The sequence below is a fragment of the Bubalus kerabau genome, chromosome 4 (assembly GCF_029407905.1).
Source record: "Bubalus kerabau isolate K-KA32 ecotype Philippines breed swamp buffalo chromosome 4, PCC_UOA_SB_1v2, whole genome shotgun sequence".
Lineage (NCBI taxonomy): Eukaryota > Metazoa > Chordata > Mammalia > Artiodactyla > Bovidae > Bubalus > Bubalus kerabau.
This window is the reverse complement of record NC_073627.1, coordinates 44981951-45007435: the sequence shown is the minus strand read 5'-3', so window position 1 is coordinate 45007435 and position 25485 is coordinate 44981951. Positions and strand designations below refer to the sequence as shown.

General features: G+C 51.7%; 1 protein-coding gene across 4 annotated transcripts; it reads left to right on the top strand.

The window, feature by feature from the left end:
• The first annotated feature begins 6265 nt into the window (after positions 1 to 6265).
• On the top strand, positions 6266 to 24959 carry LGALS9 (galectin 9). Of its 4 annotated transcripts, none has more exons than XM_055577176.1 (11): positions 6266 to 6345; positions 12134 to 12225; positions 14657 to 14858; positions 15727 to 15837; positions 17723 to 17818; positions 19686 to 19721; positions 20382 to 20432; positions 21216 to 21257; positions 21726 to 21811; positions 21910 to 22072; positions 24272 to 24959. In XM_055577176.1, exons 1-11 carry the CDS (start codon positions 6307 to 6309, stop codon positions 24416 to 24418), a joined length of 1065 nt encoding a protein of 354 aa, XP_055433151.1. In that variant the 5' UTR covers positions 6266 to 6306; the 3' UTR covers positions 24419 to 24959. The 4 variants fall into 4 exon arrangements, with proteins under 4 accessions (XP_055433151.1, XP_055433150.1, XP_055433152.1 ...); XM_055577175.1 differs by having other exon boundaries at positions 21723 to 21811; XM_055577177.1 differs by lacking the exon at positions 17723 to 17818 and having other exon boundaries at positions 21723 to 21811.
• The last annotated feature ends 526 nt before the right edge of the window (positions 24960 to 25485 follow it).

The window sequence follows — 25485 nt, the reverse complement described above, 5'->3', positions numbered from 1 at the left end:
CGTGAGGATTCATTTAGGCTGAATCTTTTTAAGAACCTGAAGACCTGAAGTTTTTCTTGTTACTCCCCCTCAACTGCTGCAAAGAATGTAGATAAAGGACCTGTTCCAATAATAGAGCCGTGACCTACGATATCTACAGAACATGGGCGAGGTGTGCTGGGTGAAACCCAGCACCCTGTAGAGATCAGAGTCCACTCTGCACCCAGCAAGCTCTTATTTACCAAGCATTTGCTTATCTGGCTTCTTCCTCATTGAAATCCCAACATCCTCTTCTGTCTTAGCTCAAGGTGGTATTTAAGGTGAGGGCTTTGACCATTTTGGTGAGTTAGTGCTTCTGGGTCTCTCCCATGTATATGTGTTACTAAACTTTTGTTAGATTTTCTCCTGTTAATCTGTCTTCTTTCAATTTAATTCTTAGACTGGCCAGAAGAACCTAGAGGGGTAGAGGAAAATTTCTTCCTTCCTCAACATCATCAAAGTTCACACAATCTGAAACCTGGGTCAGAACTCCCCTCCTTTTCAAGGCTGAATGACATTGCATTGCATTGCATGTATAGACCACATTTTGCTTATCTGCTGCTGCTGCTGCTGCTAAGTCACTTCAGTCGTGTCCAACTCTGTGTGACCCCATAGACGGCAGCCACCAGGCTCTCCCGTCCCTGGGATTCTCCATGCAAGAACACTGGAGTGGGTTGCCGTTTCCTTCTCCAATGCAGGAAAGTGAAAAGTGAAAGTGAAGTCACTCAGTCATGTCTGACTCTTAGCCACCCCATGGACTGCAGCCTACCAGGCTCCTCCATCCATGGGATTTTCCAGGCAAAATACTGGAGTGGGGTGCCATTGCCTTGTCATCCATAATAGATACTTGGGCTGGTTCTGTCTCTTGGCTGTTGTAAATAATACCATGAACATGGGTGTACCAACATCTCCTCAAGTCCCTGCCTTCAGTTCTTTAGGGTTTACACCCAGAAGTGGAATTGCTGGATCATATGGTAATTCTACGTTGAGTTTTTAGAGGAACCTCCATACTGTTTTGTGACATCTGTCTCAGCCTACGCATGCTGATGCTGTCAGTTTAGGAACGTCTGGGGGCATCACGTGGGTCTTTAGAACCTGTGGGAGCCCCCAGGTCGTTAGCCCAGCTGGAGCCAGTGCCGTGGCTGGACTGGCCCTTGTGGTTCTTACAACTATTACGGGGTGCAGCTCAGCAACAACCGTCTGGGAGCTTTGAAAAAAACAAGGGTTATTACTCTCAAGTCCTGAGGGCTACACAAGGAGATCGTCCAAATGGGAGGTGGGAGTGGGGGCTCTTACTAGGGTCCAAGGGTGGGGTGGTTAAGCAGGGACCAAGGAGCAGGAAGAGACATGTGGGGTCCCACACATGGTTATCTAGGTACCCAGAAGCTTCCCAGGAAGGAGAATGTCATGGGTGAGGCCAGACTGGGTGCTTACTTAGAAGTTATCATACAGCTGGTGATGTGTTTACACAAGATTTGACAATCTTTGTCAGCTTTGACAATCAGAGGCTTAATGCCAGGCCCTTAGGATCAAGCATGTACACTACATTTCCCATCACCACCTCCCCATTAAATATTCTCACCCACAGCACAAAAGGCCTCCTTCCTCCACATCCTCATCAATACTTGTCAGTTTCTGGTTTTTCAAGAGTGTGAGGTGGCCGACACATTTAGAATAGATTTACCATCTACGATGCAGAGAACAGAGAGCCTCAGACAAGTGTCTGGACTTTCAATAACGGAGCTCTGAGGGCTGCCTCTCACCTCCTTAAGACCAAAGCCAGGCCCTGGGAACAAGTCTCAGTGACTGCACAGTGATGCCAGGCTGCTGAGGTCAACCGTGCCAGGCACTGGGTCTTGGAGACGCCTCCCTACTGTCTCCATCACCTGAAAATCCATTGGCCTTCATGTTGGCTGTTGCCCCTCCCTGCAGGGCAGGAGCAGAGGACCCTGGGCTCTCCTTTGGGGCTGGACTCCCTGGGACTCACCTCCAAGCCACCTAGCAATGCCAAAGTGAATACTTCCTGGAACTCTAGCTGTCCTTGTGTCTGCCTGGGCCCTGGGAGGTTTGTTGTTTTTTTTTTAATATATATAAAAATGAAAACAGAACTTTATTGAGATATGATTCAGGTAAATCCACAGACCCTAGGCTGCTGGATGAGTTTTTATGTTGTAAACAGCTGTGTGGCCACCACTGAGGACAAGCTCTAGGACACTTCCAGCACCCAGATGACTCTTTTGGGTCCTTCTCAGTTGGTGCCCTCCACAGGTCATCACGTTGGGTGTTATGTAATCAGAATGCTCCTAGCCAGTGCTCATTTGTTTCTGGCTCCTGTGCTTATCTGTGAGTTTCACTGATGAACTTGCTTGCATCTTCAGTCCCTTTTTGTTGCTGAGGGCAGCCCACTGTAGGGCCTCCCTGTGCCTCAGACCATTAAGAATCTGTCTGCAATGCAGGAGACCTGGGTTCGATCCCTGGGTTGGGAAGATCCCCTGGAGAAGGGAATGGCAACCCACTTTGGTATTCTTGCCTGGAGAATTCCATGGACAGAGGGGCCTGGTGGGCTACAGACCATGGGGTTGCAAATGCAGTGGGCAACACTTCTGCTTTCAGTTCACTGAAGGCATGTCGCCATTCAATTTTCCTTTCTCCTGCTGGTGAACAGTTGTGTTGTTTCCAGCAAGGGGTTATGATAAGTGAAGCTGTTATGCACGTGTGTATGTTCTCATCTATCTCAAGTAAATATCTAGGAGCAGGAGAGCCAGGACACGGGAGCGGTAGAAGGTTGACTTTATTATGATCCACCAACAGGTTTCCAATGCGGCTGTATTTTACCCCAACCTGCAGTGAATGAGAGTTCCAGTTGCTCCATATCCCAGTCAATGAGAAAACAGTCCCCTTGCCCCCTGGTGTTGAAGAAATTACAAAGAATTTTCCCTTCTTTTTCTCCTTTCTGTTCCAACTGTGCCACCTGCCCCTGCCCCTTAAATTCGGTCAAGTTTCAGTTGATCCAGGAATCTAGTGAGGATGGAGAGGGGAGAGAGAAGGCATACAGCCTCAGTCTATGGGAACATCTCAAAGAAGTTCTTCTTTGCAAATTCTGAAGCACAAGAAGGGAGCAGCCCTGGAGCACCTGCTCTCCACTCGGTTCCTGTAGGACCCTCAATTGTTCGTCCAGCCTGGACCCTTGGGCCCTGTCTCTGCCACATGGTGTGGGGGACCCTCTTGACCTCAGGTAGGACTAGTGTTGCTATGTCTTTCCTCTGCATCTCCATCTGCGATCCAGTTGATCCTGAGTCTCTGTTTCAGTCAATCATTTCCTTTAACAAGGTGGTGGAGCCAATTAAAGACAGCTTATTCAATATACTGCCCTGGTATCCACGTCAGTTGGAATATCTGGGACTTATCTGCTCCCCATTCTAAAGTCCAAAATCAAGGGAGAGAGAAGAGAGAGAGAAATTGGTAGAGAAAAGGATCAGAAGCTCCTGGGGCATCATTATACACAATGCTAAGGTAACCTTGGGCTTTCCTGGTAGCTCAGCTGGTAAAGAATCCGCCTGCAATGCAGGAGACTCCGGTTCAAGTCCTGAGTTGGGAAGATCCCCTCAAGAAGGGATAGGCTACCCCTCCAGTATTCTTGGGCTTCCCTGGTGGCTCAGATGGTAACAATTCTGCCTGCATTGCTGAAGACCTGGGTTTGATCCCTGGGTTTGGAAGATCCCCTGGATAAGGGAAAGGTTACCAACTCCAGTATTCTGGCCTGAAGAATTCCATAGACAGAGGAGCCTGGCAGGCGACTGCCAAGGTCCAGCCCCTGCTGATCCAGAGTATTCGAAGGGGAGATGGCGTCGGCGACCTATTTATTTATTTATTCATTAAAGATATAAAGAATAATAGAATGAGGATAGCTCATTAGGAAAATTCAGTGGAGAAAAGAGGCTGAGTAGCTTGGTTTACGCGGAAAATCAATATAACCTGTGACACCAGGTTAGCTCTGACCACGGAGGCCGCAGGTGCCCTCTCGAATAGCGGAATGTGCCCCACCTTAGACACCTTCTCGAGTGGGTCTTAGAAGCCCAGGCAAATAAATGGTCGCAGAGGACCTCTGCGCTCCAGATGGAGACTCAGCTGGAAGTTAAGGAGAAAAATGACATGGGGAGACCAAGCTTTGGTGAGCAAGGCCCGTAGCTTTATTTTCAACAGGGGCTTTAATACCCTAAGTTACACATAGAGGATAATAGGGGATGCAAAGTCAGCAGTCTTTGATCCTTATCAAAAACTAGAGTTTCTTTCCTGCAAATTTATCGTATACAAATGGTTTAGGTGATTTACATCATCTTCTGGCCAGAAGGCCTATTAACATTTTATGACTCTTGACAAAGGTTTATCAACCGTAAGACTTATTTTCTCTAAGAGTAATTATTCTAAGGTTTGGTGCCATCTTCCCAAGGTGTTAGATAAAATTGCATTCCTATAGGGCAGAGGCATAATGGGTTTACAACAAAGGAAAGAATTTATTACCTTAAGGGTCTAAAGTTGCTAACACTAAAGCCACTACTTATTTTTTCTACATACCAACTATATTAATTAATACACATTCAAGGATACAATTCAGGGGATGTGGAAACTTGGCAGCAAGCATTGGCTCATCAATGAAATCCTTTACTAGTTTATTCTGACAGTTTCTAACTCTCTGAGAGGCTCTAAGCTATTTGAATATCTTAAGCTTCCCGTGCCTCTCGAGGCTGGGAGACTGTAAACAACCGTATGCATAGCTGTAGGAGACCGGGTAAACTTGTCAGGCGAGTTAGAGAGCTATCTGTGGGGTTTGGATTTAAACAATCCTAATTGCCCAAGAACTTTATTAATTGGAGCTGTAAGTTAACTCTTTGACAGAGAGAGTAAGATGGTGGTGGGGGACAGCCCCCAGTAAAGTCAGAGGTGAGAGCACAAAGCAATAAAGTAGGCAGACTCTGGTTTTTTGGGGGCTAGATGCTCGAGAATATCCAGGGGGACTCCTGAGGCTAGATCCCGCCTTTGCGTATGCCGAGCCTCCTTCCTCATTACCTTTGTCACGAGTGGAATGCCTCACCGGCTCCCGGCAGGCTACAGTCCATGATGCTGCAAAGAGTTGGACACGACTGAGCAACTTTCACTTCACTTCGCTTCAAGGTAAACTTCAATGTGAGGTTTTATATTTGCAAGACATTTCTTTCTACGTGATTATGTTTTTCTTTTCTTTTTTCCATACCAGGCAGCATATAGACTCTTAGTTCCCTTACCAGGGATCGAACCCATGCTCCCTGCAGTGGAAGTGCAGAGTCCTAACCATTGGACCACCAGGGAAGTCCCAACATGATAATGTTTTTATATTAGGAATAGAATTTTAAAGGGGAGGATACCTTTTCCAGACCCTACTGATGCTTTTGAACTGTGGTGCTAGAGAAGACTCTTGAAAGTACCTTGGACTGCAAGGAAATCAAACCAGTCAATCCCAAAGGAAATGAACCCTGAATATACATTGGAAGCACTGATGTTGAAGATGAAGCTCCAATACTTTGGCTACCTGATGCAAAGGGCCAATTCATTGGAAAAGACCGTGATGCTGGGAAAGATTGAGGGCAGGAGGAAAAGTGGGGCGACAGAGGATGAGATGGTTGGGTGGCATCATGGACTCAATGAACATGGGCTTGAGCAAGCTCCAGGAGATGGTGAAGGACAGGGAAAGCTGGCGTGCTGCAGTCCATGGAGTCACAAAGAGTCAGATACGACTGAGCAACTGAACACCACCACCAGCGAGTGGCCTCAGATGGCTCAGCTGCCACTGATGAGCTGTGTGACCTTAGGCATGACCCTTAGACTCTCTGAGCCTCTGTTACTCTGCCTGGAAAAACGGTTATAGTCAGGCCTTCCCAGTACCACTGCCACCCCATGCACAGGCAGCCCCCATCTGCATGGGCCGTGCCAAGCAGTCCCACTGTTGTCTGGACATTCATGACACAACCACAACATCGGGGCGTGTCTCCGAGAAGCTCGCTGTGGTGTGCATGCGGTGAGGATCTCAGAGCCTACAGGAACTTCTGGGACCTGTTCTGACTCGGGGCGGAGCACAGGAGAGAGGAGAGAGAGCACTGGAGGAGCATCCGCTTCTATCCCCTGCTGTTCGTCTCCACCCATTTCCTCTTGCCCTGGGCTCCTCCCCATTGAATAACTGCCAGATTGCTTAGGTTTCTATTTCTTCATTAAGCCAGCGGGCGAAGTGGCAGTGGCTACAGAGGCGGTGGAGACATGGCCTTTGGTGGTGCCCAGGCTTCCTACATAAACCCAGTGAGTTCCCAGGGCTAGGGGTGGCCTCAGCTGGGGGAGGGGAGGGACAGGTGTCACAGCTCCTGCAGGTGACAGGAGCTCTTGCAGGGAATGGGGGGCGGGGGGCATACAAATGAGAACACAAGAAAGGCAGACACACCAGCCGGCGTGCTCCTGACAGAATTTCTGCTCCAAGCTCGTCTCGTCCCCCTAGCACCACGCAGGGCTGCAGCGGATGAGCGTCACGAGGATTCCGTAAGCAAAGGTTTACTGAACTTTCTCTGGCTGCCACTCCTGCTCTAGATGCTCAGTGGGGGAAGAAGGGCCCACATCATAACCAGAAAAGAGATTATTAATCATTTTCCTTTGCACGAAGGGAGAGGTACACAGGGCTTCTGGGGAGGCTAACAACCCAGCGTGGAAGCGAAATGCACTTACCTTGAAGATGGCCTCCCTGGGTTCAGCCATGTACTAGCTGGGTGACCACAAGCATGCCAGGTGGCTCAGTGGTAAAGAATCCGCCTGCCAGTGCAGGAGATGCAGACCCCATCCCTGGGTGAGGAGGATCTCTTGGAGGAGGAAATGCAGGAAACGCAATGCATTCCAGCATTCTTGCCTGGAAAGTCCCATGGACAGAGGAGCCTGGCGGGCTACATGCCAAAGGGACATGACTAAACAGCTGTACACGACTAAACCACTGAGCAGGCATGCACACACAACCTCCAGCAAGTTGCTTTACGTCTCTGGGCCTCAATTTTTGCATCTGTACAATGGAGATAATCCTCAAGTCACCGCCTAGGGCTGGGGGAAGAATTAAGTTAGGTAGTCCACTGAGAAAGGTGAAAGGTGAAAGGTGTCTGGCTCACTGTGGAAGTGTTTAGAATTAATAGGAGTCTGGGGGTGGCAGGGAAGGCCTCCTGAGGAGGTGTCTGCTCCCTGACGGGGGAGAGAGTAAGGCAGGGCAGGTCAAGGCTATCTGAGAAGGACCCTCTGGGGAGTTATGGGGGAGAGGGGCCCTGTGGGGTGCAAGGGCTGCGTCTTGTGCCCTTTGCCTCTTGTGTAGAGGCCTATTGCAGGTGGTGTTTAAACTCTGTGAACCTTATCATCCCCAGGTCATAAATGGAAAACAGGTTCAGACAGGTGGAAGTCACTTGTCAAAAGTCCCCAGATGGTAAGTGACCAAGGAAGCAAGTGCCCATGTAGAGAGAGCCCTGGGTGAGCAGGAAGCAGGCAGGTGGCAGGCCGGGTCTCAGGAGATCTCCATGCTCCCTGTGTCCTGGGCCTGGTCCTTCAGTAGGAGCCTCTCCCGACCTCAGCTTCCTGACAGGCTGGGCAGGTGGGCTGATGGAGTCCTTCCTGGGGAAGGGTGGGGGGACAGCAGGTACTGGGGACTGCTCGACTCCACACTCAAGCCCACCTCCCTGGGGGTCCCGCTGGGCCTGCTTGCTCCAGGCAGTGTCCAGTGGCCCTCAGCCCACTTTGGGGGGCTCCTGTTGGGGTTGGAGGAAGCTGGGCCCCCGCAGTGGGTGCTTCCACAGTGACCTCAGGGTCAGGATGTGACACCTAGGTTTCCTTCTCCCTCAGAGGGGGGACCCGGAGCCCCTTCCGGGCCCTGACGTTTTATTATCCTGAAGACACATTTTTCCTTTCTAATCCTTGGATTCAAAAGCCAAAGATTTGAAATTAGAAGGAAATTCCTTCTACTGACAGCAAGGCCTCAGAGTCTGGACGAGAAAGAGGCTGGTGCAGCCCCCCAGGGACCGGCAGCACTGTCCACCCCACGTGGCCACCTGCCCCCAGGCCACCCAGTGACCTTTAGTATCCGGGACCCCACTTCCTCCCAAGTGCAACATGAGGGTCACCCGCCCGGCCAATCGGCTGAGTCAGTGCCTCTAGGAAATGCCTCAGGAGCACCCCTATTGCTCGCCAATGCCCCGCTCTGGTCTCATCTGGCCCAGCCCCCAAAGGGCCAGAGGGCAGCAGCCGTCAGAGTCAGGACACGACTCGCTGTTCGGTCCAACAGGATCAGGGTTTCACTGTGAGAAGCGGCCTGGGTGGGGGATAAAAGCATGGATGTTGGGATTCAAACCTGTCTCTATCACTGCCCAGCTGTGTGACTTCGGGAAAGTTGGCCAACCTTCTTGTTCCTGTTTCCTCATCTGTAAACATGTCACCAATAATGAGCTGTGTGGTTTAGAGGAAATGGGATAATGAGATAACAAAGACACGGAAGGGAGGCCACCAAAGGGTAGCGGTGCTGCCCTCTGTGGGTGAGCCCCCTAGCCAGGTATGGCTGGGTGGCCTCTGTGACACTGGGTCTCCAGAAGGGGACTGCCCACCCCTGGCCTGCAGGGCCTGGTTCTTCTTTCTGGAAGGATATGAAGAGGAGGGAAATATCCTCAGTCTCCAGGCATGGCCAAGAGCTGAGACCTAGTTCGATCCCAGCAGAAGGATTAAGTCATCCTGCTGCAGACAGCTACCCTTGTCAAGTCTTTCCAGCCAAGGGCTTTGCACTTAGCCTTTCACCTAATTCTGTCAAGGACACTGCCAGGCTGGCCTCACTCGTGTCTCACCGTTCTGAGGAGGGAACTGGGGTGCAGACAGGTCATGTGACTTGGGCAACATCAGAGCTGCCAGCCTGGGGAGTTGGGAGGCGAGTCCATGCTGTGGAACCATAAATCCAACTTAAAAATCCTTCCTCCAAGTCCTCTAGGTGCTGCTGTTTCTTGCTAAGATCACAGACACACAACACACACATGCATGGAGGGGTCCTTGGCCAGCCAGGCTGAAAGCAATACAAGTTTATTCTGTTACAGTTCTGAGGTCAAAATCTAAAATCAAAGTGTCAGCAAGGCGGTTCTCTTCTGGAGGCTACAGGGGAGAATGCTTCCTTGACTTTCCCAGTTTCCCGAGGCTGCCCGCTTGCGTTGGCTTGTGGCCCCTTCCTCCTTCTTTAAAGCTAGCAGTTTCTCGCTTCTGTTGTCACATCTACTACTGACCCTCCTCTTCGGCCTCCCTCTTTGAGGACCCTGTGACTACACTGGGCCCATGCAGATAATCTGCAATAACCTATCTCAAGGTCCTTAACCTAATCACATCTGCAAACCCCCTTTGCTGTATAAAGTAGTATATTCACAACTTCCAGGAATTATCATGTAGACATTTTTGGTAGGGCAGAGGGGAGAGTGGTAATTATTCAGTCCACCCTACCCTCCTTGGAGTCAACCAATATTAATGGTTTGTTTGAATCATTCCAGAAATGTTTTTACATAATGCTTTATTTATAATTAGTAAATATATGTATATAGCCTCCCCCACCCATTTTTTAAATAATCCATGTGGCATCATTGCATATCAATTCTCAGAGTTCCCTTCTTCCTCTTCTTTTATCGAGTCTCCATAAAGTCCATTGTGTGGAAATACCAAATTAATTTCACTATTTTCTTCCTGGTGGACTTTTGGACATGCTTCTGATTCTTTACAATTATAATGCAGCTATAATAATCTTGTCTTTAGGACTATACTCAATTTGAAATAATCTTGTGTTTCAGAATTTGAGGATGTCATATAAGACATTAAAATCTCACAAAGCTTTTAGGGGGAATCATTTCCTAAGATTCTTTACTGTCTGAGCCACGGCTCCTTGGTGGCTCAGACGTTAGAATCTCCCTGCCATGCAGGAGACTTAGGTTCAATCCCTGTGTCAGAAAGATCCCCTGGAGAAGGGAATGGCAACCCACTCCAGTACTCTTGCCTGGAAAATCCTACGGACAGAGGAGCCTGGCACTGTAGTCCATGGGGTTGCAAAAAGTTGGACATGACTGAGCAACTAACACACATACACACACACACACACACACACACACACACACACACACACATACACACACACACACATTTCCTAAGATTAACTGTACTGCCCACATAGGGCTTCCTCCATCCCGCCTTCCTTCTGTGCCCTGAGGACCTCATCCCATCACACTGTGCTTTCAGTTCTTTATACCTTCATGTGAATATGCTTGAGGGAGGCGCCCATGCGGCCAAAAGGATATATTTTAAACCTTGTCTTTCACGATGGTATGAAAGGCTCTTACGAGGCTTCAACGAACAAATAAGGGGATTCTTCTTCAGGAAAGTCCACCATGCTGGTCAGCCTCACTGTGTCAGGCTGATTCAACTCCAAAATCACTGACATGGACAGACAACAGAAAGAACTCAGAGGTGCAGAGACGTTGTGATTTGCTTAAGGTCACCAAAGTATTTACTGGCAGAGTTCAGACCTGACCTGGGGGGCACAAAAGACACCTCTGCCCAAGGTGCATGGAGAGCACAGTCTGTCTGAATGGGATCCTGGTGTCACTGGTTATCTCCCAGGGCCAGCTGTGCACACCGGGCTCGGAGGGGCTTCCCTGGACTCTGAGTGGGTTGCACGGCTCAAGGACACAGGGTAGGACTGAACTGGGCTTGTGGGTGCTTTTTGTTTGGTCTTCACAGTGTTTACTTTAATTTGCTGCCAAAGAAAATATATAATGTGGAGAGAACAGTATCATAAACAACACACACCCATCCCTCAGTTTCAGCTCTTGACCTATCTGCTTCACTTCTATCCAACCCTCCTTCCCTTTCCACCCCTGGATTATTTTGCAGCAAATCTAGATATATCAGCTCATTGCAAACATTCATTATGTGTCTCTATCACAAAGAAACTCTTCTACAATCCTTTTGAAAAGGATTTTTGCCCCAGAAAGTAGAAAGCTTTACAGAGAAAAAAAAAAATCCAGATTTCTGTCTTCTCCTAGTAAGCTGGAAGCTCTGTCCACACTGGACTGGAAGGTAATTACCAGTTACAGCTGAGTGGACACTGCTCTTTAGATAAGGAAGATGATGCCTACTTTGCTGCAGTCCCCAGCACTCCCTACTGTCCCCTCCTTGGCCAGCTCAAATATGTAAATCACTTACCTCATTTCTGGTAGCACTGCATGTGTGTGTGTGTGTGTGTGTGTGAGAGAGAGAGTTTTTTCCTTCTTTTTTTAAAAAAAAAAGTTTCTATATTTTTATTTTCTATTGGAGTATAGTTGATTAACAATGCTATGTTAGTTTCAGGTGTACAGCAAAGTGATTCGTTATACATATATATGTATCTATTCTTTTCCAAATTCTTTTCCCGTGTAGGTTGCTCCATATCATTGACCAGAGTTACCTGTGCCATACTGTAGGTCTTTGTTGATTATCCATTTTATATAAGCATTTAATTTTCATAGGGAATTGACTTAAAGGAGAAGGTAGACAAGACTTCAACAGCTTGAAAAATGTGAAAATTGACTAGGAGATAGTACAGTGTGTAAGGCAGTTTGTAGAACCCCATCAGGCATTTGGAAGGAAGCTTCGAAAGTTGAGATGTAACTAATTTAGGAATTTTGCTCAGAGACCAAGGTGGAAGCAGTGGTGGGGGTGGGGGGTGATAGAGAGACAGCCTACTACACGATGGAATCTTCCACAGACTTTCTCATTCAATCATGAATCTCACCCCAAAAGTAGGGTTTATCCCTATTTCACAAATGAGGAAACTGAGGCAAAGAGAAGTTACGTAAGCTTCCCGAGGCCATTCAGGTAACAAGCAGCAGAATCAGGATTCAAACCTGGAGGATGCCTGGCTCTAAAATGAAGGCTCTTCACCAGAACCATGGATCCTTTATCTATTTATTTGTTTTATTAAAATCTTTTTATGTCTGCACTAGGTTGTATGCAGGCTTTCTCTAGTGTGGAGAGAAGGAAGCAGGAGACACTGACCACCATCTCCTCCCCACAGGTTGTCCCCTTCACTGGGATGATCCAAGGGGGTCTCCAGGATGGACACAAGATCACCATCATTGGGACCGTTCTTCCCTCAGGCGGGAACAGGTACCGGGAATTGTCTCTCTCAGCCTCGCCCTGAGTGAACCATGGTGCTGTCAGCTCAGGAGGGTCCACCCAGCATCCTCCAAGTGTCCACACCTGGCTCTGGGGATGGGAAGGGCCCGGCCCTGCCAACAATGCATGAGACCCCGGCCACCTGCTTGTAGCATCCAGGGCACCATTAAGCAGACTCCCCAGAGACAGGGGGAATGGAGGCTCACAGTCTAAGGAGGGAAGCAGGCCAGCCCAGAGCAGAGTTCTGGGACTGAACCTCATACACGATGACCCAGAGCTGCAGACACGTCAACTCCCTCCATTTCCTGCAGGCACCTGCATCTGCTTCAGAAACCTCATGTGGGCTGACGTGGAAATATCTAAACTTGCCCTCGAGGTTGCGGTTTGGTGTCTTTCAGTTTCAAGGTCTTGGCTACTAAAGTCAATTCAAAGAATAAATATCTCGGCTCTGTTTCCCATCCCCCTCCTTCCCGAGGTGCACTGTCTGGGAACACAGAAGAGCTTGCACATATTCTCAGAGGTGGGAGGGTCATCAGTGGCTCAAGCAGCCCTGACTGACCCCTGCTGAGGGCCGGGTGACCCAGAGGCCTGCAACATGTGCCTGTGTGGGTGGGGTCCAGGTGGGCTGCACCCTGAGGTCCACAGTGTACACCGAGACCCCTCTGGACACATGACTTCTCTCAGAAGCCTCTAGATGACTTCCTCTGCCACTGCCTCCCCTGCCAGGTGACACAGCCACACTGACCATGGGACTCTGAGAGCCCTGAGTGCCCCCAGGGGACTCAGAGGGAGGTGAGGCACCTGGTTTCCCAGAAACCGTCCCAGCAGGGGAATCGGGACCCTTGTCTCTGAACTCCCATCCCTCCTCTCTCTCCCTCCCTGTGCCGACCCTTCCTCCCAGCACAGGAGGGCTTTCTACTCCACTCTGTCTAACAGACCTGTCTCTACCTCCGATGGTCCCCCTTCTGATGGGAGCTGCTGTTCTCTCCTTCCCTGGGGCAGAATTTTCAAAGGAACACAGCCATGAAGCTGGAGGATGGCAAAGGGAAAATTACACCCCGATATTTCAGAAACACTATTCTTCACTTTAAGAGGAACAGGGACTTCGATTTTCTCACTCTAGAATCACTTGGAACATCCTTTCCTTTTGGTGTTCCCGGAGGGAGCATCTAGGGCTCAGGTCCCGGCCAGTTCTGTTGGTCTTGCTGGCTGAGAGCTCATCAAGCACCTTAGTGTTGAGGACAACACCCCAAACTCACCCTCGCAACTGATAAAGCAATGGGTTCTCAGGCTTTCCTGGAAGGCGCGTGGGCACCCCTCCACGCTTCTGCTACAGCGGGCAAGGGTGCCATCCTTAGTTGAGGAGCTAAGATCCTGCAGGCCATGCTGCACAGTCCAAACAAAGAAAAAACCAAAACTGGGCCCTGCAGATAGAATGTCCGCTGAGGGCCGCCCATGGGTGTGCTGCAGCGCCTGGCTCTGTGGGGCTGGCACGGGAACGAGGCGTGCTCTCCGACTGCTGTGTGTTGGTTGGGGAGACCAGAGTGACTTGAAGAAGCAGGCTGTGAACCGCACTGGTTCTGAGTTCAGGCAAGGTGGTGGGACAGAATTCTTGCTGGAGAACCTCAGATCAGAACTTGGTCTGGGGATATGCAGGAGTTCCATCTGGGAAAAGTCAGAACAAACATTGATTGCACCCCCTTCATAAGCCAGGCCCCTTGGAAGCTCCTTTTTTTTTTAGCCCTCACCTTAGAGTCATGGCTGTACCCAGAGGAGGTTGGGAAGGTGAGGAGAGATGGGAACAAAGAATCACTTACTTGGCATCCTCTGGCCGCCTCGATCATCATCCCTGAAGGAAGGCAATCACCCCCTTTCCTGGGTGGGGCAGCTTGAATAGCGTGGTCTTGGTCATTGCAAACGACAAACAGAGCAGAGCTGGGCTCGGGGTCCAGGCCTGCTGACCTCACTGGGGGCAGGTGGACATACAACTGCCTCTATGCCCGGAGAGCTGGGGTTTATTCTACGTCTCCCCTTTAGACACCGTCTCTGTAGGGGTCCCACCAGTTCTTTCCACTTGTCCTCTTCTGTCCCAACTTAGTGGACTTGGGCAGGCCTCGGCGACCACTTGGTCCAAAAGGCTGTCACTTCCAGGCACATTTTTCGAGTTCCAACTTGGATACAAATTTCTTTACCCAGAGAAATTCACACTGTAAGGGGCAAAATGTGGTAACTGAACATAAACACATTAGTGCAAATTAGGTGAACAAAACAGACAGCAGCAGACTAGGGATGGGCACCAACCAGCCATGCAGGCTGTGTGCAGGTTCCCAGACGGATGTCAGTCAAAAGTGTGAGGACTTCCTGCTCCCACCCCTGAGAGTAAACCAGGACACCAAGCACCGCCTGATTTCCCCCCATCTAGGTTTGCTGTGAACCTTCAGACCGGCCATAACGACAGTGACATTGCCTTCCACTTCAATCCTCGGTTTGAAGAGGGTGGGTATGTGGTCTGCAACACGAAGCAGAGAGGAAGCTGGGGGACGGAGGAGAGGAAGATGCATATGCCCTTCCAGAGGGGGTATTCGTTTGAGCTCTGCTTCCAGGTACAGAGCTCAGAGTTCAGGGTGAGTTGGAACTCTCCTCTCGTCCCTTCAGCTGCCTGTCCCCTGTCTCGATCAGGCGCCATGTATGGTCTTAAAATAGTCACGTGAACAACACCTTTGTACAGAGAAGAGGATCATTTCCTTGTAAGGCTGCAGTCCCCTTACACCTTCCCCTGCATTTACAAGTGTAGTTGCTTCTTTTACTCCAGAAATAAGCACTAGAAGTCACCATGGGGCTTTTTGGCCTCCTGGTGTCTTTACAGTCCAAGTTATTTCCATTTCTCTGTTGTACCCCTTCTTCCACTCCAGGTCCCTGGGAACATTTCTTTTTCCTGTTACTTTGTTGGTGCCTTTATCCAGGTGTAATTAATGACTTGGTTTTACTTAGCAGCAGCAGCAGGACATTGCACATTGCTTTGGCAAGCAGAGCAGTGTCTCTGGGCTTGGGAAGAAGGAGGGGGCGGGGTGAGTCCATCTGTGTCTGTGCTTCTCTTTGTGAACATGAATGTCGTCACACCCTTGTCATATAACCTGACGTCACCTCTCCTCTGCTCCCCACCAACATTTGTATGTATATTTCAATATGCATGTTTCAGTAATACCCCAGGTGAGCTATGCTTAGAAAGACAAACTACTGCAATAAACAAACAACCAAAAGAATGAAAAAGCAACGACTAGAGCCAGACAGAGATAGTGTCTGGATGCCCTTTGGGTCCCAAGCATGTTCCTGTGACTGGCACACCTCTGAAGGCTGATGCCCGGATCTACAGGGAATAAATGTGAAAACTAGATGCAGGTCTAAACTTCTAGAAGCAGGGGTCCCAGAGGCCCAGGTGTGCTCCCACCTGGCTGGGGTCCCCTTCCCTGGCATGTGCACGTCTCTCGGCAGGTGATGGTGAACGGGAACCTCTTCACGCAGTATGCCCACCGCGTGCCCTTCCACCGCGTCGACGCCATCAGCATCACGGGCATCGTGCAGCTGTCCTCCATCAGCTTCCAGGTCAGACTGTCCACCCAGCACTCGTCCCCCGGGGCTGGGAGCGGGGCCCAGTTCCCTGGGCCTGGGCCCTGCTGCATGGACTCAAAGTGCCAGCCAGCCTCCTTTCCACGCCCCCAGCTCCCTCTTCCCCTCCTCCTTCTGTCGCTGTCTCTGTCTGGGACACCCGCTCAGTCTTCTGGACTCAGATGCCACTCGTCTCTGTTTCTCTCTATCCCCACTCTGCTTAGGAGGTCGTGTGGTGGTAGAAAGAACCTGGGCTTGGGAATCAAACTGGATCCAACTCAAATCCCCAGCTCTGCCATTCTCATCGGTTGGGGGATCTGAGACAGGTGACTTCACCTCTCCCAGCCCCAGTTTCCTCAGCTGTGCGAGGAGCAGGGTCTGCTGCCCCACGGGTCACTGTGTCAGCTCAGTGAGGTCACAGCCATCGAGGGCACAGCACAGCCTGCTGGGCCACTCCCAGGTCTATTTGATCTTCTCTGCGTTCTGAAATTTTTAACATGTAACCAACATCTAAAAGGTCAGGGGCAGTTTTACAAGATGAAAGAGTTTTGGAGTTGGATGGTGGGGATGGTTGCACAACTATGGAAATCAACCTGACACCACTGACCCACACACTTAAAAAGTAGTTAAGATGGTCTTTTCTATGGGACGTGCATTCTGCCACAGTGTAGCAGGAAAAAGGTCAGGTGATAGCACATGGAAATCTGGATTTCGGTTTTTTGGTGTGAAAACTGGGAAGACTGGGGTATGGTGGGCCCACATTCTGCAGGGCCTCAGGCCACTGATTGGGAGCTATTGCCACCACTCTGATACCTGTGCATGCGCCTTGAGATGGGAAAGGCACGCATCACGCCCTTAATAAATACAGGGTCCTCTTCTTTGGTCTCCATCTTTCATATTCCTTCCCTCCTTAACTCTCTCCCATGGGGGTGGAGGAGGAGAGAAAAGTAGAGATGGAGAGAGAGATGGAGGTGGAGAGAGAGACAGAGAGATCGAGGTGCAGGTGGAGAGAGGAAGTGGAAAGAGAGATGGAGAGAGAGACAGTGATAGAAAGAGAGATGGAGGTGGAGATGGAGAGATGGAGAAGGAGAGAGAGGGAGGTGGAGAGAGATGGAGAGGGATGGAAAGAGAGATAAGGTGGAGAGAGATGGAAAGAGAGATGGAGGTGGAGAGAGATCGAGGCAGAGAGAGACATGGAGGTGGAGAGAGATGGATGGAGGTGGAGAGAGACCGAGGCAGAGAGAGAGATGGAGGTGGAGAGAGATGGATGGAGGTGGAGAGAGACCGAGGCAGAGAGAGAGATGGAGGTGGAGAGAGATCAAGGTAGAGAGAGATGGAGGTGGAGAGAGATCGAGGTAGAGAGAGATGGAGGTGGAGAGAGATGGATGGAGGTGGAGAGAGATGGAGAGCGAGATGGAAGTGGAGAGAGAGAGAGATGGAGGTGGAGAGATGGAGGTGGAGAGATGGAGGTGGAGAGAGATGGATGGAGATGGAGAGAGATCGAGGCAGAGAGAGAGATGGAGGTGGAGAGAGATCAAGGTAGAGAGAGATGGAGGTGGAGAGAGATCGAGGTAGAGAGAGATGGAGGTGGAGAGAGATGGATGGAGGTGGAGAGAGATGGAGAGCGAGATGGAAGTGGAGAGAGAGAGAGATGGAGGTGGAGAGATGGAGGTGGAGAGAGATGGAGAGCGAGATGGAGGTGGAGAGAGCGCTGGCTAGCCTGCTGTCATCCCTGCAGCCCAGCCTTCCCTCTGCGGGTCCTGCGCATCCCTCGCTCCCCCACCTGTCTGGTTGGCTCCTCCCTGCCTGGCCCCTGCTTTCCCACTCTTCCTTGGCTCCATTAACACTTCTGTTCACCCCATGGCGCCTTTTGTTTTAACAGAACATCCGCGCAGCTCCCAAGCAGCCCGCCTGCTCCAAGGTGCAGTTCTCCCAGGCTGCCTGTCTCCCACCCAGGCCCAGGGGGCGCAAATCAAATGTGAGTTTAACAGAGGCCTGGGGAGGCTGAACCATCAGCACGAAGGACACAGTGTCTGAGACACTGGTCTAGTCAGCAGGCTAACCAGGGTCTCCAGGCCCCGTTATGCCCAAAGGTTCATCCACACCCCCAAGCCCAGAGCTGGGGACCTGGGAGTTGTCCTCAGCTCTTCCTTCCCTCATTATCTCTCCAGGGCACCAGTGCCTCTCCTCCCAAAGCCACTGGCTTGGTCCAGGCCATCCGCCCCCTCACCACCCCACCCATGGCCTGGCTCTCCACCCCCACACACCCACCCACCCACCACCACTGTTTGTTCCCACGCACAAATCCAATTTCATCTTCCCCATGTTTTAAAGTCCTAAAGGCCCCCAAGTCCTTCTAGAGAAAGCCCAGACTCCCCAGCAGAATCTGCAGAATCCTCCCCAGGCTTGCCCCAGTCTCCCTCCCGGCCTCACCCATGAAGCTTACGTAGCTTTCACTACTCACGAGCAGTCTCGGGCCACCATGCTTTTGGCACGTGCTGCCCCTGTGCTGAAGGCTTGCTCTGCCACTCACCCCCAGCCAACCCTGAATGGCCCTTCGAAGCTCTCCTTAAGTGTGGCTCCTGTGGAGCTCCATCCCTGATCGGCGGCTCACTGGATGCCCCTGCATCCCTACAGACTCTCGATATCTCTGTGCTACGTCAGTCATCATGTCCTGATGTAACTGTGCTTATGTATGTCTCTCCATCACTCCTCTCCCCTGCTTCCCTACACCCACCAGGCCCTCTGTGGGCTCGGACTGTAGCTGGTTCATTCATGTATCCCAGCATTTTCCACAGCGCCTCGCATGCAGTAGGGACTCAGTTAATGAATGTGGAATAGGTTTGCAAGAGGAACAGTCTGCTGGGTGAAGGCAAGGTCTTGGACAGGAAGGGGAGCAGGACCTGCCCTTTCCTCAGCCACTTAAGCAGTGAGGACTGAGGGGAGGGGGGTCTCTCTACCCAGCCCTTCCCATGCCCATCATGGTGCAGCCAGGACACCTGCCTCCTGCCGTGTGGACCCAGGATTGGTAGAGCTCCAGGGAGCCTTTGCAGGGCAGCCCGACTCTGGCCCTGGCCTGGGGAGGATGGGGCGTGATGGATACTATCAGAAGAACTGGGTACCATTTTGGATTTTATCTCTTGTTATCTGGGTGAGCTTGGGCAAGTTGCCTAATTTTTCTGAGAACTGGTTGCTTCACCAGCAAAACAGGAGGTAAGGATGCCTCTCTCATTTGTAAAGCCTTGAAGCCAGAGCCTGGCACACAACAAATCTCCAGCCAATGTTAGTGTTCACCTTATGGGTGAATTAGGGCACTGGGAATAATGGTTTTGTCTCAGGGAGCTAAAGGAAGTGAAATGGTCTGCATCAGATATGGCCTCCTCTCCTTTTGAGGGCTTTGCCAGTGGCTCAGATGATAAAGAATCTGCCTTCAATGCAGGAGACTCGGGTTCGATCCCTGGGTCAGGAGGATCTCCTGGAGAAGGCAATGGCAACCCGCTCCAGTATTCTTGCCTGGAGAATCCCATGGAAAGAAGAACCTGGCGAGCTACTGTCCATGGGGTCACAAAGAATCAGACACTACTGAGTGACTAACACTTTCACTTTCCCCTTCTGAAGGAGCCAGTGGGAAAGCTCCCCCTCCTCCACTTCCAACCCCTCCCCGACACTGTTGCATAACCACAGTGTATCCTGGGGGGGGATGGGTGAGAATCTGGGCGCCCAGAAGGCTCAGGAAGGCTTGCTCGGCAGCAGGAAGGAGGCATTTCTTACCACAGGTCTTGCCGCCATCTCACCCTCACGCGGCACAAATGTTAACCACTATTTTCGCTTCTCATCCCCTTCAGCCTCCAGGGATCTGGCCAGCCAACTCAGCTCCCATTGTAAGTTTCTTGCTCTCTCTTTAGAAGCTTTTCGCTTTGTTTCTTCCTGTGGGTTAGAAGAGAACAACTTTCCCGGTGGCTCAGAAGGTAAAGAATCTGCCTGCAAGGCAGGAGGCCTGGGTTCAGTCCCTGGGTGGTAGGTTAAAAGGAGGAAGCAAGCCAAACACTGGGCTTCTCCCATTGGAAGGTGGGGCCACCCAGGCCAGACCCCTGGACCGTCTGCCTGGCTGTGGTGGTAACAGTAGGAGGGTTTGGGGTTGGGGGAAGGGTGGCTAGCCCTGATGAATTGGGAAACAGCCCCGAGGCCCACTGGTTTGCTCAGGCCCCTGTCAGTCTGTGGGCAGCCATGGGACGCCAAGACCCCGCTTCCACTTCTTCCTTCTGCAAAGTGAAGCTATGCTGGAGTGATTCCCCTAAGAAAGACAGGCCACACACCACAAATGCATATTTGTTCTCAGAAGAAACCTTTGCCCCTATCTCATGCCCTTAAGAGAAGAAATATCTCTACCCACCAATTTGGAGGTACCTTCTGGCTGGTTACAAGCCCAAGATGAAACTCTCCTATGAGGAGAGAGTTAAGTGTTAAGTGCCACCTCTGGGGGCAGGTGGTGGTCTTTGCACAGGTGAGAGCTGGTTAAAAACATGGTTTCTTCCTTCCAGACTCAGACCTTCGTCCACACCATACACAGCACCCCTGGACAGATGTTCCCTGTAAGTCTGAACACTCTGATCAGCTCACAGCCCCACTACGTGCCCCTTTACCAGAGGCTGAATTCTCTAGGTCCAGGGTCAGGAAGAAAACAATTTAGCAAGGAAGGTGGGGACATTTGGGGCTGAGGTCTTTCGCTCAGGGGACATGCACACAAAACTCTCCTTAGAGTCAGTAGAGGTTCTGAATCAGGCTGGATTTACCCACCGGCGCAAGAAATTGATCCCTTAGTGGTCACTCCAGTGTTCTTGCCTGGAGAATCCCAGGGACGGAGGAGCCTGGTAGGCTGCCGTCTATGGGGTCGCACAGAGTCGGATACGACTGAAGCGACTTAGCAGTAGCAGCAGCAGGGACCGGCAGGAAAACAGGTCCTTCTGTCCCTGGGGTGGGGGTGGGAGTGGCGCGCAGTGCTCCCAGTATCTGGATATGAGACCTTGCATCCAGAAGACGAGACCCTGGGATGTCTGTCACTGCTGATCAAGGGCGTAGGCTGCTTCTCCGCCTCCGCCTCCTGCCGAGACAAAGCACACAGGAGCCTGGAGTCAGTGGGGCTGTCCTTGGAGGGGCTGAGAGGCAGGTGACCATGATGGGATCCAGGAGTACGACAGGAAGGCCCACCAAGGTTGATATGCGGAGGAGGGTGGCTGGGAAAACCCAAGAGCTGAAACCTTTACTACTTCAGTCTTCTATTGGAGCATCCTCTCTAGAACGTGCGGTCTCACCAGAGTTTCGCATACGCGTGCGTGCGCACTCCCGCCCTGACGTTCTCAATCTCATTTCAACAGAATCCCGTGATCCCACCCGCGGTGTATCCCAACCCGGTTTACGTAAGTGGTTTCTTGGGGAGGAGGGGAGGTTTGGTTTGTGCTGTGCAGCGTTGGGGGGAGGGGGAGAGGGCAGCTTTCAAAATTAAAAGCAGTGCCTTAGTAAACTGAAGTTCTGGAAACTTCCAAGTAACTTAGAAGACTTAACAAAAGGAGCTTTCACCTTTAAAATCATCCCTTCACCCTTAGCATATCATACAGCCTCCCCTTCTCAGCCTAAGCATCCTTTGCGTCCAACCAAAGCTCTTTTCCTGAAGGTAAATGTCCATTAATTTGAGGAATGCTGGAAAGGTTTTCTTTGTCGTTTACTGAGCCAAGTAAAGATACCATGGAGTTTTTTCTTGAAGATACAGACACAGCAAATTGTGGGCTGACAGTCCAGATGTATAGAAATTGGCACAAAGGTCCCCCTAGGGTGGCGGCTGCTCTGGCTGCTGCTGGCTGACCTGCCCCATCCCCTCCCCACAGCAGCTACCTTACTTCACCTCCATCCTGGGTGGGCTGTACCCCTCCAAGAGCATCCTGGTGTCGGGCACCATCCTGCCCAGCGCTCAGAGGTAAGCCAGGCCTCCCGGGGAGAAGAGACACCCCAAGGTCATTCTGGCCACCCCTCTGCCTCGGGGCAGAGAGTCCATGGGAGTGGCCTGCCCCCCAGGTTCTACATCAACCTGCGTTCAGGGAGTAACATCGCCTTCCACCTGAACCCCCGCTTCAACGAGAATGCGGTGGTCCGCAACACACAGATCAACGGCTCTTGGGGGTCTGAGGAGCGAAGCCTGCCACGAGGGATGCCCTTCTTCCGAGGCCAGAGCTTCTCGGTGAGATGTTGCCACCTGGAGCTTGAAGGGGCTCTCAAGGGGCAAATGGAGGAGCGGGTGGAAGGCATCTGGGGGCACATTGATCGAGACACGAGTTGACGCCTCTAGTGTGAGGCCTGGCCTCAGAAGAAGAGAAACTGTTCACCAAATGACTGCTATTATCTTTTACTGTTACTGTCCTGCATAAGGCAGGGGGCAGGTACTATCGGCTGTTACAGATAAGGAAACTAATTCACACGTGTAGGTTACTTGCTAAGGTCACACTTGCTAAGGTCACACAGCCAATCAGTGTGGGATGGGACTTGAGAATGAGGTGTCATTCATTCACTCACTCACTCACTCATTCAACAGTCATTTATCAGCTATTTCATCCAGGCACACTTTGAGCAGGAAGTACCCCAGGGGCTGGGGGGACAGTTATGACGCCAGCAGTCTAGGTCCTGACCCCATGGAGTTTACAACCGAGGTGGGAGGAGGAAGAAGGAAACGATGGACAGATCACCGTGGAATAGCAATGGGTACCACGCGGAGAGCAAAGTAGGATAAGGAACAAGTGAGCCCCAGGGTCCTGCGGCCTTAGGAGGGGGCAGATCTCAGAGGAGGCCAGAGTGCATGTGGGACCTGGGTGGTGGGAGGAGCCCAGCTTGCAAAGATTTAGGAGCAGCAGAGGGAAGGGTCATGGACACGGCCTGTCTAGGAAGCAGGGAGGACAGGGAGGTGAGGGGTGGGGGGTGGGAATTCTGGAGGCTGGGATGACACAGAGCTAGATTCTTAACCCTGACTACACACTCAGACCACCTGAGAGCTTGAAAAAGAAAAATCAATGCCTGGCCCCACCCCAGGCCCATGAGGGGGTGAGCCTGGGCACCTGTATTTTTTTTGGGGGGGTGCACTGGGTCTTCATTGCTGTGCGTAGGCTTTCTCTAGTTGCGGCAAGTCGGGTCTGCTCTCCAGTTGCGATGCATGGGCTTCTCGTTGGCAGTGGCTTCTCTTGTTGCAGCTCGTGGGCTCAGTAGTTGTGGCACCTGGGCTTAGTTGCTCAGTAACGTGTGGAATCTTCCCAGACCAGGGACCAGACTGGTGTCCCCTGCATTGGCAGGCGGATTCTTAACCTCTGGACCACCAGGGAAGCCCCATCTGTGCTTTGAAATATGCCCCTAATACTCCTCTCCCAGAGTTGAAAATGACCAATAGAGGGCCTTGGGGGCCAGCGAAGGGATTTGGATTTTAGTACCAGGTGTTGGTGTGTTTCAAGCCAGAGAGCGGTACACTTTGATGGCTGTGTGACCTTAAGCGAGTGACTTAACTGCTCTGTGCTTCCATTTCCTTATCCAAAATATGGGGCTACAAGTAATACCAATCTCATAGAGAAGCAAGAAGGAAATGAGATCGTGTCCGTGACATGCTCAGGACAGTGCCTGGCTTGCAGGGACCATTCTGCTGGTGTCAGTGTGCGGCGGGCACGATGATAGTCTAACAGAAGTGCTCCCGGTGCCTCTGGAGGATGTCGGGAAGGAAAAGACAAGTTAAGGGGCTGCCGCAGGAACACAAGCACTGACCACGCCTGTGCGCCGGGTCCTAGGGGTATGGATGACATAGGCCAGGCCTAAGGGGGCATCTGACTTGACTCGATGGCGGTCAGGAGGTTGGGAGTTTCCCCAATAGCTCAGCAAGTAAAGCATCCGCCTGCCAATGCAGGAGACGTAAGAGACATGGGTTCCATCCCTGGGTTGGAAAGATTCCCCTGGAGAAGGAAATGGCAACCCACTCCTGTAGTCTTGCCTGGAGAATCCCATGGACTGAGGAGCCCGGTGGGCTAAAGTCCAAAGGGTCGTAAAGAATGGGACACAACTGAGCGACTGTGAATGCACAGGAGGTGTGGGAAGGCTGGTTGGAGGAAGGAGGGTGAATCCTGAAGAGGGGTTAGCAGTGATCCATGTAGACAAGGTGTGCAGGATGGGGAGCGATGATGTTCTTGGTGGGGGTGCGAGGCGGGGAACAGAATACGGAAAAGGTGCTGGGAAGGACAGCACGAGGCGGGTTTGGGCACGAGGGAATCCTTCGGTGTGGCTCAAGTGCAGGTGTGGGTCTTGCTTGACTGAAGTTTAGGGAAGTTGGGAAGGAGGGAGGGAGACGAGCGTGCCTTCCGCTTGAGGACAGCCCAGGTGGGGTGCGAATGTCGGGGGCCTGTCTGTCCAGGTGTGGATCATGTGTGAAGGCCACTGCTTCAAGGTGGCCGTGGACGGTCAGCACCTGTTTGAATACCACCACCGCCTGAAGAACCTGCCCGCCATCAACAACCTGGAGGTGGGAGGCGACATCCAGCTGACCCACGTGCAGACATAGACGGGCCCTGCCCTGTGCTGCTGTCTGGATCTGCTCACCACCCACATGTTCCCTGCCTTGGCCCCAGCCCCAGCCCTTCCCAGGCCGCCCAGCATCTGGGGGCTTTGCTGGAGAGACCACGACCTTGGCTGGCTCTGCTCCTGGCTGCAGCCAGCGCAGAGCGGAGAGGGCAGCTGGCCAGGACAGGGCAGCACCCAGATCCTACAGAAGACGGGTGGTCCACAGGCAGAAGGCCCTGTTCAGTTCCTGTGGCAGAAAGAGAGGGTCCTGGCCTTCCCAGGCTCCAGGCCTGCAGCCCCACCTGCCTCGAAACCACATTCCCATCCCCCATTCAAGTTCACCTAGTCCAAGTGCCAGCTGTCACTCCGCATGGGAAGTGGCGTCCTCGACCCCTCCCCTTTCTCCAACCTTGACCCTCTCCCCGCTCTGTTAAATCTACCCTGCTGACACCCCTCTGGCCCCCACTAATGGACCAGAACCGTCTCGGCAGGGGGCTGTCCCTTTTCCCAGTGTCCTTCAAATAAAGAAAGAAAGAAAAGGACTTGTTGGTTTATTAAATGAATCTTGAGACGTTTTGTTGTCTCTGAAATTGAGAAGATCCTGGCTGAGGGAAGGGGAAGGAGAGATCATTGGCTCACTTTGATCAGGGGCCTTCCTGACATCACAGCCTGCTCCCAGCAGGTCCCCCACCAACCACACAAGGGTGTGGGAGAAAGCTCAGACCCCCTCTGGACGGGAATCTTTGCTGGAACCTTGGTAACAGAGGTGAACCCCAGAAAACCAATAGCTACATGCTTCTGAAATGGGCCAAGGGCTGGGCCAGGCGGCCACATGGCAGGGCCGGTTCAGCAGAACCCTGGGTCCCAGTGGGAGGAGGGGGCCGGTGAGCTCCAGAGAAGCTGGCTCAGAAGAGAGGCCTGTGTGTGTGGTTCTGCTGTGGTTCCCCCGGCATCAGGGGTCAGTGTATGTGGGGAATGGGAAAAGACTCAGTGTGGGGGTTCCGCCGGTCACAGAGCCAGTGCCGGGGGACCCAGCTCTGTGTTCCCATGATGCCAGCACATCCTGCT

Excerpts from the sequence above, each read along its gene's own strand:
- LGALS9 (XM_055577175.1), top strand. The coding sequence starts at position 6,307 with ATGGCCTTTGGTGGTGCCCAGGCTTCCTACATAAACCCA. Across the intron at positions 6,346-12,133 it reads AGGCTTCCTACATAAACCCA|GTTGTCCCCTTCACTGGGAT; the intron begins GTGAGTTCCCAG and ends TCCTCCCCACAG. Across the intron at positions 12,226-14,656 it reads CTTCCCTCAGGCGGGAACAG|GTTTGCTGTGAACCTTCAGA; the intron begins GTACCGGGAATT and ends CCCCCCATCTAG.